The 17,415-nt window shown below is 37.0% G+C and overlaps 1 protein-coding gene across 1 annotated transcript; it reads left to right on the forward strand.

Moving 5' to 3' along the window:
- Positions 1-1,409: 1,409 nt before the first annotated feature.
- On the forward strand, positions 1,410-12,615 carry LOC107101917 (sodium- and chloride-dependent GABA transporter 2-like). The gene is made up of 15 exons (XM_015401006.1): positions 1,410-1,431; positions 1,872-2,058; positions 3,708-3,842; positions 4,176-4,316; positions 4,396-4,480; positions 4,553-4,685; positions 4,771-4,905; positions 6,818-6,921; positions 7,018-7,142; positions 7,233-7,345; positions 7,433-7,570; positions 8,282-8,384; positions 8,480-8,580; positions 11,931-12,101; positions 12,354-12,615. The coding sequence occupies exons 2-15, from the start codon at positions 1,878-1,880 to the stop codon at positions 12,516-12,518; spliced, it is 1,830 nt and encodes a 609-aa protein (XP_015256492.1). The 5' UTR covers positions 1,410-1,431; positions 1,872-1,877; the 3' UTR covers positions 12,519-12,615.
- Positions 12,616-17,415: the final 4,800 nt, after the last annotated feature.

Consider the following 17,415-nt stretch of genomic DNA (forward strand, 5'->3'; position numbering starts at 1 on the left):
TTCTTAAGCACAGAATGAGTGTGTATTCTCTGTTATTTGTCCCATGTGTCTCTCTGTTGCCCTAATGGGCTGGTGAATAAACCAAGGCATAAATCTTGCCCAGTAAATGCTGGAGATAGTCACAGGTTCCCATGGCCCAAATGTCAAAGGTTATGTGAAATACTGCCCTCTAGTGGTAAACAGAAAGTATGTCTTTAATTGTTCAAATCTGAAGTTCAGTGACAAAAAAACTTGGCACTAATATTTCTATTTCTAGATATAATTCTAGATATAATTCTATTTTTTTAATCCAATTTAAAAATAAGGGGATGTAGTTTTGGAAATGAGAAACAACCACTTGTTATGGTATAAAAACTTCTAGAAAAGAGTGTAATTTTTTGAAAGCTTTCTTAACATGAAAAACTTTGCAGTTGAAATAATTGATAAAATGCAATAAACGCCAATAAACAAATAAAAATAAAAAACAAATCTGTCTTTAATGTTTTATTGTTATCATATTATGAACCACAGCAGGGTATAAAGACTTTGCATATTTCCCTTAATTTAATATACTGTATGTTGATATCTTTTTAAAGATATTTTAGCCAAGATAAAGGGAACACAACTGGGTAATATTACAATAATCCTTAAAATAGTTTATTTCAGCACAAATATATTATTCTATTAGCAATCAGAATAAAATGGCATTTTTAATATCATTCACGCATCAGTACTCCATATAAAGCATTATTTGTTTGCCAAGCTTAAGAAATTAAACATATATATATACCATTAAGATAGAGATGCAAATGTTTTGTCATCATACAACCATTTAAAGGGATTTTGTAGCTTTAAGACTTTCCTAAAAGTTATTTCTGTCATTTTTTTTGGAACTGTATATCTTGTAATTAGATTGTTTCATCTCTGCATGAATTTCAAGGAAAAATTCCTAGTATTGCTCTAAATACCTGGATATACTGTGCAACACAAAACATAAAGGGAAATACTTCTCAGAAAGCTTTCAGGTTCAGCCTTTTGACACATGTATTTAATTAAAATGTATCTTCCTTAGGAAAGTACAGAGCTAACTTTACAAATCTTTAGTCAAAGTGAAACAAGTCTAACAACCAACTAACAAGAAAGTGCAAATAGACTCAGTTCTTTGTATTTTAAAGAATTGCATGAGGGGGAACAAATGTGCTACATCTAAGGCCTGTAGCCCCTGAGATAAATTTGAAGCCCTGCACAGTGCCTGAGGTGATTATCTTCTTTATCTAGACAAAACAGTCACAGACCACTGTAAATGTAACTCTAGTTTCTATTGGTTCTTAGAAAATAGGTTGTGTTTGTCTCAGTGGCCACTCCCTTCAAAAACCTTGCATAGCCCAGGTCTTATACAGTAGCAGGCATTTGATCTTCTGAAGAGACAGGAAAGGACTTCTTCCACTCAAAGTAAGACACATAGGTTTTTTTTTTATAAAGATATTACATGACAATTAAATAAAAACCAAAAAAAACTAATGGATACAAATATAACAAACAACTCAAATATGATGTACTGTACATATAGATCATGTTTGTAGCTCTATGTTGATTTAGACCTCTAAAGTTCAGGTATATAACACATACTGGCTTTTCATTTTTTTTTTCTTCTTAGCACAGTAGCTACATTCTCTAAAGAACAGAAGAGGAATAAAATGCAATTAATAACACAAATAGTAAACTAACTGTCCATTTTCTTTTGGGTTGTTGGTTTATTTTTGATTTTGACTGTTAAAAAATGCTAAACTGAATGTTAATGCATTACAAAGTGTTGAGTTTGTTATCTGTATTTAACTGGTAATTGCTGTGTCTAATATTGTAGAACCTGTGCTCATTTGATCTTGATTAAGGTTAAAATGGACCAAAAAGAATTCACCCAAGAGAAAAATAAAACACAGATTGACAGAACTGAGCCAAAAACTCACGTGAGGGACCAGTGGGCTACGAAAATGGAGTTCATCTTGGCAGTGGCTGGACACATTGTGGGTCTTGGAAACGTTTGGAGATTTCCCTACCTTTGCTACAAAAATGGAGGAGGTAATTGTTTTGTCGAAAATAGCTGTACATCTTGGATCAACTTCCTGAAATTTTTGTTATAAAATAAAACATACAGCAACTGGATTTATGTGATTAATATTAGGAGTTGAAGTTTTGCCAGTGTTATGTCTCAAAAATACAATGAAAAGTGGTTACAGAGCCGAGTCGGCAAGTAGCTATGAAGCAGGAGAGAACATAGCATAGAGAACATTGATGTTCTCCTTCAATTGTTCTACTGCATTTGTTCTTTTTGAAACACATCGTTGGCTGACATGTTCAAATGACTGACATCATTAAAAAACAGCCCTTCTTTCCCAAAACTGTTTTCGTAGTGTCTACCAATCAGACCATCTTTATATGTTTTTAATAAGAGCACTATATTGTGGTGATGTATGCTGTAACCACAGAGCATGACATTCATATACAGAGATGTTTAGTCCTCAAAAAAACAAACATTCAGTAAATCGTTCCTGATCAGTGCCTTTGCTGAATATCTTAAACTATTTTATGAAAGGCTGTAAATTAAAGCCAATGCTGCCAAAAAAAAAAAAAAAGCAAGGTTACATCAAACCTGGCCAATTTTTCTATTGCATGGAGGCCCCATTACTTCTGGATGTCATGATTGGCTAAGAAATTTAACCCACCTGCAGAACACTAAACTGGAGACAGAGGAAAATTTAACAATGTTTATTAAGGAAAATACACAGCATTAATGAGGACTGGTTCTGGTGCAGGTCCGGGACTGGTTTCACAGATATCTGAAGAGGTGAGAGTTTGGTTAGCCAGGCAGTTAGATGGTTTGACAAAATAAGTTGAATTCTGATGATACCTTGAAGAGGTTCTGACTGATCCTTGAGAGGGGAAACCGGTTGGGTCCAGAGAATGTGAAAGTAGCAGAGAACTCGGCAGCAGCAGCAGTGTCTAGCTTCTGACTAGAGAGTCTCAGACTTGGGTTTAGTTTTCTAGCTCTTCCCTGAGAGCTGAAGGAGGAATCCAGACTGAGACCTTCAGGTTCAGTTTCCTAGCTCTTCCCTGAGAGCTGAAGGAGGAATCCAGACTGAGATCTTCAGGTTTAGCTTCCTAGGGCAGGCAGGCAGGTTTCCAGGTGAAGCTCATCCAGAGCTTCAGACTTCAGTCAGGCTATCTGTGAGCAAAGAAGACAGAGGCAGGTTAGAATCCAGTTTCTCTATAGAGCCCACTGGAATTCACTAGATAAACAGAGGATTGAGTTTGCTAACCAAACTTGGTCAACACTGCGGCGTCGAAGAAAGGTCTGACTGCTGCTTATGTAGAAAGGTCTCCTGATGGGTTGATGAGCTTCAGGTGTGCTAGAGGCTCCAGCCCAGGAGACCCACAGCGCTCTCTGCTGGAGACAGATGGTAGATCTCCAGATCCCAACAGTAACCCCAGTCCCTAACAGAAAACATATAACAGAAGAGGATCCTCGGCGCCCTCTGGTGGGCAAGCCTCAGGATCCCAACACTGGATTTAATTAAGATTTTATAGGTTTCTGTGGAGCATTTCTCAATAAAATATGTGCATTAAACTTTGTTGATAATGTAAGTGCTAAAAAAGTTGTAGAATATATATATATATATATATATATTTTGTTGACTGAGGTACTAATCACCAACATACTTGCTTTGAAGGGGTTTTCTTCATTCCCTATATTATATTCTTGTTCACCTGTGGCATCCCCCTCTTCTTCCTTGAAACATCTTTGGGTCAGTTCACCAGCCAGGGTGGAATAACATGTTGGAGGAAAATATGCCCTCTTTTTGAAGGTATGTGCTAAACATTTTAAGAGAATGCAGAATCAAGCTAGTAGAGTTGAAATTCAAAATGCGAACACATGCATTTTAGTTTTTATTTATGAAAAGATGCAAAATTTATCATTTTCAATTTTCTTCTTTATAATTATGGACACACATATACTAAACATCTTGGTCAAATATCCTAGAAATTGTGGGTGATGTGAAATTAAATGTGTAAAAAGCAGTATAAATGCTCTTACAAAGCACTCTAACTGGTTCTCAAGTCCGCTAATGTTTATTTATTTTTTTTAATTCAATGTATTTCACACCTTGGAATTGTAAAGACGCCCCATCTCTCTGCAGGCTTGGGATATGGAAGCCAAGTGGTCGTCTTGTACACTGGGGTATACTATATTGTGATTTTGGCCTGGACTTTTCTCTACCTGTTTTCATCCTTCAGAGCTGAGCTGCCATGGGTCAGCTGCAACAACAGCTGGAACACAGGTAAAAAGCAGACTTTCAGGATCTCTTAAGTATACGCTAATTTCGTTCGCTTATCCCCACATCTCTGCTTTCTTGGAAGATGCTTGTTTTGAGCACGGTCAGAATGACACATCTTCTCTGCACCTGTACACGAACACAACATCTTCAGTGGTTCAGTTTTGGGAGTAAGTGTCAGGAAGTGGATTATTATTCTAATCCTTTGATTTCTGTGCGTTACTGAACAAAGTCTGTTGCAGGAGGAGAATCCTGGGGCTGTCAGATGGGATCGATAACATTGGAAGTGTTCGTTGGGATCTGGCACTATGTCTGCTTCTTGCTTGGGTGTTGTGTTATTTCTGTGTCTGGAATGGAGTTAAAACTACAGGAAAGGTAGAGACCAGGTCCAAGAGATAACCTCTAATTTCTGATTTTGTCTTAACTTGTCCTCACAGTCACTTCAATCTTTGCGCATTAGGTGGTTTACTTCACAGCTACATTTCCATACGTGATGCTAGCAGTGTTGCTTGTCCGTGGTCTGACTTTACCAGGAGCCAAAGATGGAATCGTTTTCTACCTCTACCCTGACCCATCCCGCCTCGCTGACCCACAGGTAATGTATAAAACGTAGTTTTTTGTCTACTAAGACATATTCAGCGAATACTTGGTTTAGCATATTTTAAAGCAAATTAAAATGATACTCTACTTGTTATTGAAGTGAGAGAGAGACTGCTAAGAAACTATATGTAGAAAATCCTACCGAACTCCTTGCTGGTGTATTTACTTCTATAATGCATTGGTTCATTGGACTGAAAGCTAGTACACAACGATGATTTTAGACTATCTGTCAAACCTTTCTAAATAATGTAAATCATACCGCCCACTTCACAGTTATACACCACTTTTTGTTGGTCTATCACACATAATCAAAAAAAAATGTTACGGTCCAAGATAAAGAAGTTTAGAAGATTTTACACCTTTAATATAACCCAGTATTTGTACCAATGAGTTAAACATTCTCTTAGTGCACAGGTAATAAATAAATGAAGTTAAATAACATAACTATAGGTATTCAAACCCTCAAACTAACACTTTGTTGGATCTACTTTTCAGTTTTATTACAATACCATCAAGGAAAAGCTTAATTCCAAGAAGTGCTTAACACCTATAAATAATTGGCTTGATGGTACAGTGCTACTTACAGTGTGTACAAGTATTTGAAATACATAGATTAAAAAAATGTCAAGTGTGTAATGCAGAAGTGCAAGTTGCACAGGAATGTTAAAAAGGATATAGGAAAGCTTTTTGAAGACGGATAGCACCGTCGAAGATTTTACAAATAAAAAATTACGAAATTTGTTGTATACGATGGTCACAATAATTTACAATGAAATGGACTGTACTGATATAGCACATTTTCAAGTCTAGACATTCTAAAATATTTCACACTACAGTCAGCCTCTCACACATTCTTACCCTTATTGTGATAAGTTTTTTTGTAGCCACTGCTGTCATGTTGCGCACTGACAAAAGCAAGGCTACTGTAAACAGGCACCTCCGGGTACTCTGACCACTGTCAGAAGGCAAGTGGGTGAAGTCTTTCCAAAGGACATAACAACTGAGACGGATGGAGTGGGGGATCAAACTGGCAACCCTCTGGTTGCAGGACAGACTCTTGCTTCATACGCCAATGTAATCTTTGATATTCAGGGTAATAACAGCACAACTCTCTTTGGAATACCTCATTGTTCTTTATTGGCTATAGCTCTGGGCTTGACCACTGAGAATCTTAGTTATCGTCTCATAGTGAAGCTATTTTTGGATTTGTATGTATGCTTTTAGTCGTATTCATGCTTAAAAATATATTCCCTTCTGATCATAAACTTTCTAGTAAAAGTCTACATGTTTTGCTGCAATGCAAACTCGTATGTCGAACAGTTTCCTGAATGCAGGTCTTTGTTGTCATATGTACAAGACAGATAGACTCCTGGACCAATTTTCTTTTTGTCTTTTTTTAAATTTGGAATTGACATCCAGTTCACAGTAATGCCCCTTTGACTTTCTTTTTCAAATATATATTATCTTGAAATTTGCACGGAAGCTCTCAGTTTTGCTGTCTGATGCAACTAAGAACATATCAGGAAAAGTCCACACCTTATTTATTGTTAATCATAGTCATACTTTTCATCCTTAACAACAGGTATGTTCTCACTGACCCTTATATAGTATGAGCCTCAATATGGTGACAAATGCTTAACAAACATTAATTTCCATCTATAAGAGGGTGTGTGCTCTTGTGCAATCATATCAACTTAGTCATTTTGTTCTGTATTTTACCACTTGGAAGATTTCAGTTCGTTTCCGTTGGAGCTATACAGGGTACTGGGCACAGAGAAGGTGGAAATTTTTCTAAGATTATTTCTTTTGGCATTTTTACAGGGTTGAGTATACATTTTCAAATATAAATAATATGAGTGTTGTACATTCAGGTTCAAAAACTATAATCACATAATTTATATTTCCAGGTATGGATGGATGCAGGCAGCCAGATTTTCTACTCCTATGGAGTTTGCACAGGTGTTCTGACATCTTTGGGAAGTTACAACAAATACAGCAACAACTGTTACAGGTATTTGTGCATGTTTTTTCCCTCACTACTTATACTCAACTCTTATGACAGTGTCCAGTAAGGTATTTTCTTGATATTTGTCTATCTTTCAAACAGGGACTGTATTTACCTATGCCTCTTAAACAGCTTAACCAGCTTTGTAGCTGGCTTTGCAATTTTCTCTGTTCTTGGTTTCATGGCAAAAGAGCAGAATGTGGAAATTTCAATGGTAGCTGAATCAGGTATTGAAAGTTGATGATTCATGTTTAAACAGTTGCAGTGTAATATTGTTGTGCTCCATCTGTGAGAACTAATCTGATATAATCTTGCAGGTCCAGGCTTGGCATTTATTGCTTATCCTCGAGCTGTGGCATTAATGCCCCTACCTCAGCTTTGGGCAATATTCTTCTTTGTTATGATCGTCTTCTTGGGATTAGATAGTGAGGTAGGAAACACTACAAAATAGATGTTGGTAAATAAAAGCATTCTAAGTTATAATCCCACCAAAAATAAATATCTCTTTTCATAACAGTTTGTGTATCAGGAGTCCTTGGTTACAACCATCTCCGACATGTTTCCCTCCTTCTTTCAAAAAACCCGCCGACGTAGACTTCTACTTCTCGGCATTTGTGCAGGCGGTATCCTGGTTGGTCTGGTGATGGTAACTGAGGTAAGTTTTTTTAACCACAATTAAGAATGTGTGTTCTTATGCCTGTCTGTCCGTCCGTCCGTCCGTCCGTCCGTCCGTCCATCCATCCATCCATCCATCCATCCATCCATCCATCCATCAATCAATAAATTATGTGTCATTTTCTGGGACTTTCATGCAGGACTGTAATGCTCCAAATGATTATGTAATGATAGTGATGATGCAACAATGCTGCAATTGATTAAGTATGTTTAAAGTTATATATACCCTTGGAGGGGTAAATATAGAAATTAATAATAATATTCATCGATCCTCTCCCATATATTCCATCAGGGTTGTAGTGGGGCCGGTGCTTATCACTGGCAGCATGTGGGAGAGAGGCGGGGTTTACCCTGGACAGGTTGCCGGTCTGTCGCAGGGAAACACAAAGACACACAACCATGCACACCCACACAAATAAAGTCACACTTAAGGACAATTTAGTGATGCCAATTAACAGTCATATTTTTCAGACTGTGGGAGCAAGCCAGAATACCCAGAAAGAACCCATGCATACACGGGGAGAGGCTGCAAACTCTATTCAGAAAGGCCCCCAGGGCCGGAATCCAAGCTGGCACATTCTTGCTGTAATGCAGCAATGCTACAAAGTGTTGCACCATGCAGCCCTACTAATAATGATAATAATCATAATTGCTTACATTTTTCCAGTGAAGTATTTGCTTTGTTTTGCAGGGAGGCCTTTATGTTTTCCAGCTGTTTGACTACTATGCCTGCAGTGGGATGACACTTTTATTTTTTGCTATTCTTCAGTCCGTCTGTATTGGATGGGTTTATGGTATGTGATATATATTATTTATTTTAATCTAGTTTTGCAATGCCTCTATGCATTTAACTACATGTAATCACAATAAAAATTATTCATTGTTTTAGGTGCAGAACAACACTACGATAATATACAGGATATGATTGGTTATCGCCCCTGGTCTTTCATGAAATATTGCTGGAAATACTTCACACCAGCTATCTGTACTGTAAGTGTTGATAATGTTATATGTGGCATCAATTAATCTTCTGTGCCTACAAGCTTTAGCATGCTAATAGAGTTGATAGCGAGTTACATACAAGTAGATCATAACCTTATTGAAGTAATTGCGACAGAGCTATTCAAGCCTATTAATTTAGTAGATGTCACACAGTATGTCCTTGTAAGAAGAAATATTTAAGATACAACATTTTTATATACACATACTAGTAATTTAAGTATGTAAAACTTACTTAAACCAGGTTTGACTTCCTTCTTACCACTGTTACGGCTCCCCCCCCCCTTTACTGGGGAGAGAGGGAAGTAACTTGACAGCCACAAAAAAATTCAGAGACCAAGTGAATGTTAGAAAAGGAAAATCAGGGATGGATCCCAGCTTCTGCTACCTGTGTAGAAGCAAAGGGGAGGGGGGAGGGGAAAGAAAAACAAACAGCCTGGCAGGCATGCAACAACTACCAAACTGTTTATTCTTTGTGGCCTAGAACAGGGGTCAGCAACCCAAACTGCTCAAAGAGCCATATTGTACAAAAAACACAAAAAAACAACTCTGTCAGGAGCCGCAAAAACCTAAGTCTTATAAAAGTAGGGATGGGAAAGCGTGTTCCAATTCCATGGCACCGTTTGGCAGCTCGCTTAACGGTTCTCTTAACAGTTCCAGGCAGCACCAGAGCCTAGGGCCGTTTCTCAATTCACTAAAACGCGAGTTTTAGTGAATTGAGAAACGTCCTGCGAAACAGACTTGTGTCCTCACCAAGTATGTTCTTAAGAAGAACACAGGAAAGTATGGACTTGGTAAGAATGGGAGCATGCAGCATAAATATGGGTCTGTTGCAGCAGAAGCGTACTCGGAACGTAACCACATGCCCGGCTTATCTAGAGCTGCATTTCACCTCCTGTTATTAATAGTCTCTAGAAGATAATAAATTACGACTTTTTTTCATTTATTCAATAATAATGAACACAATCAGATAAACACAAATTAGATTAACATTTTGCCAAATAAAACAAAAATAAATCACCATCAGAGCCAGCGTTTCATTCACACACGGCTATGCCGAGAGAGGGCAGCTGCGGACAAGCTGCAATTAGCCCTGGCTGCCATTACCCTCGGAGCTCCACTGGTTGCCACGGTCCTCGCAACTTCGGAATTTTTTTCTAAAATTACGCATTAAAGCGGTAAATTGACCATATAATGATGCTTTAAAGTTTAACATTCTCGCCTCAAATGATCTTAAAACGTACCTTTATTGAACAACAGCAACAGAAAAGAGAACTTTTAACTTTCAATGGAGCGCTCCATTGAAAACTGCTGCTGCAACAGTGCATGCAGGGATAGCTGTCAATCTCAAGAACGGACAAGTCTGCTCTGATACATAAATAGGGAGGGGCGAGGTAAAAACATCCAGGGACTTTTGTCTGTACTCAGTCTGCTGTTCTTGTAAATTGGAACAGTACTGGAGCTGTGGTTGATGACGTTTCATGAGTACACGAGCACATGAGAATGCACAAGTACACATATTTAGAGAAAAACTGTGACGAGAGGGGTAGCCTGGCTGGCTCAGAGGCTGGCAGCTCCTGTTCACTGCCTTCTGTTTTTCGCTGAGGCAGGCAGAAAGAGAATGTCCCAGTCGAAGGTAGACGAATGTCACTGTGCACTTACCAAGTTCATTGTTTCACGGAATTGATAAGAGAATCGATAAGGAATTGAATTGTTTCACAGAATCGGTAACGGAATCGGAATCGTGAAAATCTTATCAATTCCCAACCCTATATAAAAGCCTTGTATGGCAACATGGGCTCTAAGTGTATTAGACCACTATAAAATAAGGACTACGTGGGCTTAAATATATAATCAGCATCCATGATTAAATGTTAATCCTGCAGCAAATGCCACATAGTAGCATGAGGTGAGGGATGAGCAGTGAACACTCTCACCGCATGGAATTCACCGTGCGCCGCTACACCACCCTTCGCAACACTGTTTAAGTTTTGTTGCGTTTTGTTGCGATTTGTGATCGGTTGCATATTTAGCCTTCCCTGTATATGCCTTTCCAAATTACTATTTTTATTATTTGACAAATTCTCGTGCCAGAGCAAAAATGTAGGCAATCCTTCTGCACTGAAAATAAAGGCAAATTATTTAGTTCATTCTTCTTTGAATCCCCTGTTCTTATCAGGTATCTTCCTTTTTTCCCCTTGGGATCCATGGCCCAAGACACACCCGCCGCTTTCTTTGCCTGGCACTGCGCTGACATGTGTTGCATACTTTGACCACTGATCTCTATGGTCATGATGCACATTTTCGTTGAAAAAGTGTTTACATATATTGTTTTAATTTATTTAATATATAAATGGTTACAGCATTGGAAAACATAATAAATGTCTGTTTGACCTCCTGCACACCAAATTAAAATAAACTAACCAAAAAAAAATTCATAAATTTTTGAAAAAGCTCCAGGGAGCCGCAAGGGGGGCACTAAAGAGCCACATGCGGCTCTGGAGCCGCAGGTTGCCGACCCCTGGCCTGTCACACAATACTTGCAGTTTCTCAGCTTGTCTCTCTGCAGCACTCATTTGCTAAGACAGCAGGAAGTGCCGATACAGTCCCTCCAGCAAAGATATACTTATGATGAAAAACCTGGATATTTATGATAACAAAAATAAGATGCAAAGCATGTTCCTCGGTTTTGCAAGTGGTTAGTATTAGTTTCAGTTAAACGTAACAAATAAAAAAAGCGAAAAAGTGTTAAAGGTTTGACCTTTGACTTTGGCTTCCCCTTTAAGAAATTTATACCTAAAAAGAACATTCCAAAATAACTTGTAAACGTTCCTGTATAAAGGCAATATGAAGGTCTATCACTGACTACATAGAACTTGACTTTAAAGTGTGTCCCTTTCTGCAGAAAAGCCCTATTTAAAAACCTACCTTTCAGAAAAATGTGAAGCCTTGAAATCTTCAGGATGTACAGCAGAACATGTAGCTTATCATGTAATACTTCATGTTTTAGATTTCCATATCTATATTCAAACCATAAATGCTGTATGGGTGCAGTATAAATATCTTCTTAAACTACAGCATGTTTAGTTCCCCCAAAATTTTTATTTTATATCTTATATGGCAAAATATGCTGCTCTCTTGGAAGTGTTTATTATGAAGTAGGTGTATAAAAACAGCTTTTGTCCTATACTTTCAGCTGTCTTTTTAAAGTGAGGATCCTATGGTGGTTCAACAATTTTTTACACTTTGTTAATTTGTTAAGTTTTTAAGCTCTCAGATGGCGTCCTAAATTGACAAGCATTTTTTTTCCGCCCCCCGGTTTTGTTTTTTTCCTTTTTTAGTTCACGTTTCTGTTCTCTGTGATCAAACATACGCCTCTAAAATTTAACAACACGTATGAATACCCATGGTGGGGATACGCCTTGGGACTATTCTTCACTCTTTCTTCGACGTTGCTTGTTCCACTTTGGATGCTGTATGTTGTAATTGTCACTCCAGGAACACTTAAGCAGGTAAATATATTTACACAAAAACACTGTGTTTGATGCTAAAAATCATTTATTTTGCTAGTTAACAAATAACTGGTAAACACATTCATCCCTTGCTTTATAGAGAAAACTTTTTCTATAATTTATTTTTCAATATTTGCTCCATATTTAATAGGGAAGGCAATTCCAATATTGCATCTGTTGTCATTATTTGTTTTTGTCATAAATGACCAAATCAAATATTGAAATTGCATTCTGCTGTTTTTCTCAATACAGAGGCTGAAACATCTCTGCACTCCAGTGAAGGTTGTACCACCTGAAACAGTAAAGAAAGAATCAAACCCTGAAGCATTTCGCTCGTTTACAGACTTGTCCACACTTCGTACAGTAGAGCATCCAAACAGTACAGAGGGCAAAATTCTGAGGTCATCTATAGTTTGATCAATCAATCAATCAATCAATCAATCAATCTATCTATCTATCTATCTATCTATCTATCTATCTATCTATCTATCTATCTATCTATCTATCTATCTGTCTGTCTGTCTGTCTGTCTGTCTGTCTGTCTGTCTGTCTGTCTGTGAAGCTAGCTAGCTCCTGGATTACTCAGATTTTAAAATTAAGATTAAGTGTAATAATGATTATTGATCAGTGTTTATGTACATTTTCTTAAATGTTAACTTCAAGTCTTTAAAATGTTATGACTCATTGCTCACACTCTCGTAAAACTAGGTGTCAAACTATTTATGAGGGCTTGTGTCTGGGAAATTTTGGTCTCAGCTAAAACATGATTAAATCAATAATTCAGGATATTAGAACTTGACTAATGGAAGCACAGTACGGAAATAAATTGGACAAAGGACATATTAAAATGTGGTAGGACTGTGGCCCTTTGATATCATTCTAAGCCAGTCTTTAGCTTCCTCCAAAGATTGTCTTTGAGATTCCAGTTGTGACTTGGACTGATTGATCCACATCACAATTGCCTCCAGTCAAAACAAACATGTTATAAAAAAAAAGAAAGCAAAATGTTTTTAATAGTTTTAGGCTTACCAACGATCTTATGATGATATATAATATTATTGTTCTGCTGCATAAATCTAGGGGACCAAAACATCTCGCCTTTTCAGAGGCACAGGCCAGTATCAAGTATTGCAGGATTACCTGTTTTTACGGTTCAATTTGCATGTTTTCCAAGCCATAACAAGGCTTTGTTGGGCTATTCTATAAAGCGTGGAACTCAATTCTAATCCAGTCATTTTGAATTGAAAAAGCTTTCTGAATGGGAAGTGAAACGTCTTAAAACTTGGAAAGCTAAGTCCAGTGGTTTGTTTTTCACTTTTTTTGAATGACTATGACCTGGATGACTAAGAATCTTCACCGGCATATCTCAGATATCTTTTGCAAACAACAACATTAAAGGGTGAAAATAATCCTACCTCATACAATGATATAAAGCCCTTAGAGCTACTCATCCTTTTCATTAGTGTTTAATATATTAGTGTTTAATCAGTTATTTGGTTGGGTCTTAAAGTATTGAGAAATCAACAAAATTTAGAATTTGCAATTATGAAACTCCATGATATCAATATTTTTATGCTATTTAAATTCAAATTGATGCTTAATTTTTTTTATAAGACTATGTAAAACTTAAAGTAAAGTAAGTAAAGCAAACATAAAGATAAAAGCAGAAATGTTCAAACCAGATCTTTCAGTACTTTAACACAAACCTTCAGTGTGTTCCAGCAGGACGGCCCAGCTCTGACACCTGAAACTGTGGAAAAACTGGTCTACAGGCTGTTCACTGATTTAACCACAGACTGATTATAGGGTAACCTAAAACAAAACTGTTCAGCTGATTCACAATACAGCAAATAAAGTGCAAATTCCGCAAGGAGACCTTGCTGAGAACTACAGTTACCAAAACAGTAATTTTGGTGCAGATAATACATACTGTAGATTTATTAATATATTGGTTACCTTCTCTATACTATCTCCATTTGTATTTAATTTATTTGACTTCCAACATTGGCTAATGCTGAAACAAAGCACAAGAAATAAAACAACTGAATGACATTCATTCTATTGGAATATATTTTTCAATTATTGCATGAGTTTGAGTGAATGTTGATTTGTGATATGATGGCAATCACAAATATAAGCTTCCACAATATTTACTATACAAAAAAATAAATAATTAAAAGCCTGTTGTAGAAAAAAAAGAGAAATTCTGTCTGTGAAGGTCTTCTGCTGGATGCTGATTGGTAAAGTCTATTTTAATTGCATCCTCTTTTTCAGGTTGACCTAAAATCTACACTGCTATTACTTTTATGGCCTCTGTTCTTAAATAACACAAAATATACTTGTTCTGAGTGTAGGCTTAAATCCATACTATAGAAAATGTAACCCGCATAATTTAAAGAAATGTGTAACAATTTGTATGTTTAAACAAATTCATACATCAAAGACTAAAACACAACTCCCGTTTTTTGCTTTTTTTTTACACTGCATTATTGATGTATATATTGGTCTATTGTGTTCTGAGTTTTTTTTTTTTTTAATGTTTCTCTTTTTACTTCAGTATTCTGAATTTCTTTTTGTTCCAAATGTTTTTTTATTTTTTTATTTCTCCAGTGGTAAATGTTTAAAAAATTGATTTTCCAAATTTATTTGTTGGCTCGTTTCTCCCAACCAAAAATTAGCTTTACAATGTATTTTACAATAGTATTTTTTGTCTCATAGCACTTTTTGATTGGCTCTTCTCAAGTTTTTCAATAATACTAAATTATGTATCATTTAAACCACTAAAAAGAACTCACTATTGAAAGCCTGTATATTTTTACTCCTATGTGTTATTGTCTCTGTACAGTATATGTGGAAGGTAATTTACTTCCAAGGTATTTTAGAATTATATTTGATTTAATTCTGAATTTATCTGGACTTTTTTTGTATGGTTTAAAAAGATAATTTTTAAAGATGTTTTTTGTTAATTGTTTTATACATATCATATTTTGATAAATCACGCAACATGATTATTGACTCCTTCATTATATCTACAATAAAAAGGATACAAAAATTAAACAAATAACTTTTGAATGAGATTTTTTGATTAATTAAAGTCTAAATCAGTCTTGGGTACAATATTTAGCTGCATTAATGCTCCATTTTGGTCTTTCTAAACAGCAGAGGAATGTTCAGTCATCATACTGCTTAGGAAGAAGACCAATTTTGTGTCCCTGAGATTAACTTGTTGTGGTGCAAATTGTATGTATAAACCCCAAATCAAAAGCAAACAACATTGTAAAGATGCTGGCTGAAGTTAATTATAATTCCTGTATTTATAAGATGAGAAACCATTCAAAAAGAAGCAGTTCATTCCTCAATGGCAAAATTAAAAAGATCCAAGTTAATAAACATACCAGCCCGGCCAGCCAAATTAATTTATACCCTCTACACAGCAAATATACACATGGAAGAACTTACTTTTTGAAGACATACCCTGTGGTCTGAAGAACCTAAAACTCAATGAGTATATACAGGTATATGAAAGAAAAAATTGAAAAGCTTCCAGAACTGAAAAAGCCATCCGCAATGTGAAATATATGGATGGATTATGCTGATGACATTTTTTACATAAAAAAGAATCATGCATGCTTCTATGCCACTTGGGGAGTGCTGAATTTCATTTTTAAACATGAAAAGTAACCCTTATACTGTCATTACTCAAAACAGAGGGACCCAGTATTCAGGCAAGACAGACATTGGGGTTACTCAAAAAGCATTCTGATCTTATCTGTAGTTGCAGCATCTAGCTCATTTGAGGCAGGAAACACAGATTAGTGACCACGTAAATCTAACCGAGGATAATTATGAACATGAGTCACAACCTGGTTTACAAGTTCAGTCCATGCCAACAGAACAAGGTAGGATCCAGCCGGTGGGCTTCCAACAAGTTAGGAGCCCAGAGTGTCCAAGATGCTGCGGCCCTGGAGAACAAGCAGGAGTCCGAAGACAGGTCAGGCAAATAGATCAGAACAGGCACAGGCAGGCTCAGAGGTCCAGGAGTCCGAAGCCAGGCCAGGCAAAAAGATCAGAAGAGGAACAAGCAGGCTCAGAGGTCCAGGAGTCCAAAGCCAGGTCCGGGAAACAGATCAGAAAAGGCAGGCTCAGAGGTCCAGTAGTCCAAAGCCAGGTCAGACAAACAGATCAGAACAGGCAAGCCCAGAGGTCCAGGAGTCCGAAGCCAGGTCAGGCAAACAGATAAGTACAGGAACAGGCAGGCCCCGTGGTTGAGAGGCAATCCATGTCAGGATCAGGTAATCAGAAAAACTCAGGTAAGCTAAGAACACTCTCACCACTGAGATCAGATGGGAACAGGCAGGCGCAGTGGTTGAGAGGCAGAACAGGTCAGAATCAGGTAATCAGAAAAACTAAGAAAAAAACACTCTTCCCACTGGCATGAGAGAACAAGAATAATCTGGCCCTGATGACTTGAAGCAAGCACTTTAAATATACGATGTACGATGTTACAGTAGAAACCATTTAAATACCTCTTTAACTGAAGGTAATAAAAAAATCCATGAGTTTTATCACACAACTAATTTCTGTGGTGGTAAGAATAAGTATTTTTTATGTATTTGTTTTAATTTCCAAATGTTCCACAGGTATCAAGATGTGTTTATAATAACAAAGTTTCTATTTCTGAATATTTTCTGGCTGTGTCTGTATGATAAACATTATGACAGGTGAACAGGAGAGAATGTGTCATGGTTTTAAGGTGTTTGGCCCACATGCAGACACAGTCTGAGAACATGGAGCAGTTAAAGATTTTAATTTTGGCTATACAAAGATATGAATAGCTCACTATGTGAGCTGCAGGCCAGGTTCGGAACATCAGAGTTAGAAGCACTGCGGGAGGAAAGAGGAAACTGATTAACACTAGTAGAGTTAGGAAGATCTGCACTAATGCCGCTTCGCGTACTGCCAGGTACGGATAACATATCCAGGGAGGGTGAGTGGGAGATGGGATTCTGCGACTCAATGCTTTCCGATGGGAGGAGATGGATGAGCGACAGGTGGGCTAGTGGATGGAACACATTCGAATTATAACAATACCCACTGCAATTTATTCAAAATACCACTGGATCTGCCTTTAAAAATACCTTTTTTTGTCTAAGTTATCAAACTGAGGGTAAATGGTAATTTTATTTCTTGTCTTGTTACATATTGTTTTTGGATCCGGATCTATATGATCCTTTAAAACTATATTTCAAAGTTTGAGGTATTAACAGGCTTAGCATTTTCTTTTGCAGAAAATACCTTTAGACATTTTGTTTGA

The sequence above is a fragment of the Cyprinodon variegatus genome, unplaced genomic scaffold (assembly GCF_000732505.1).
Source record: "Cyprinodon variegatus isolate N-32 unplaced genomic scaffold, C_variegatus-1.0 Scaffold1172, whole genome shotgun sequence".
NCBI classification, from domain to species: domain Eukaryota; kingdom Metazoa; phylum Chordata; class Actinopteri; order Cyprinodontiformes; family Cyprinodontidae; genus Cyprinodon; species Cyprinodon variegatus.

Bases quoted from the DNA above. Each gene is read 5' to 3' on its own strand.
- LOC107101917 (XM_015401006.1), top strand. From the start codon at position 1,878: ATGGACCAAAAAGAATTCACCCAAGAGAAAAATAAAACACAGATTGAC. The intron at 4,481-4,552 runs GTAAGTGTCAGG...AGTCTGTTGCAG, and splicing joins TCAGTGGTTCAGTTTTGGGA to GAGGAGAATCCTGGGGCTGT. The intron at 6,922-7,017 runs GTATTTGTGCAT...TCTTTCAAACAG, and splicing joins TACAGCAACAACTGTTACAG to GGACTGTATTTACCTATGCC.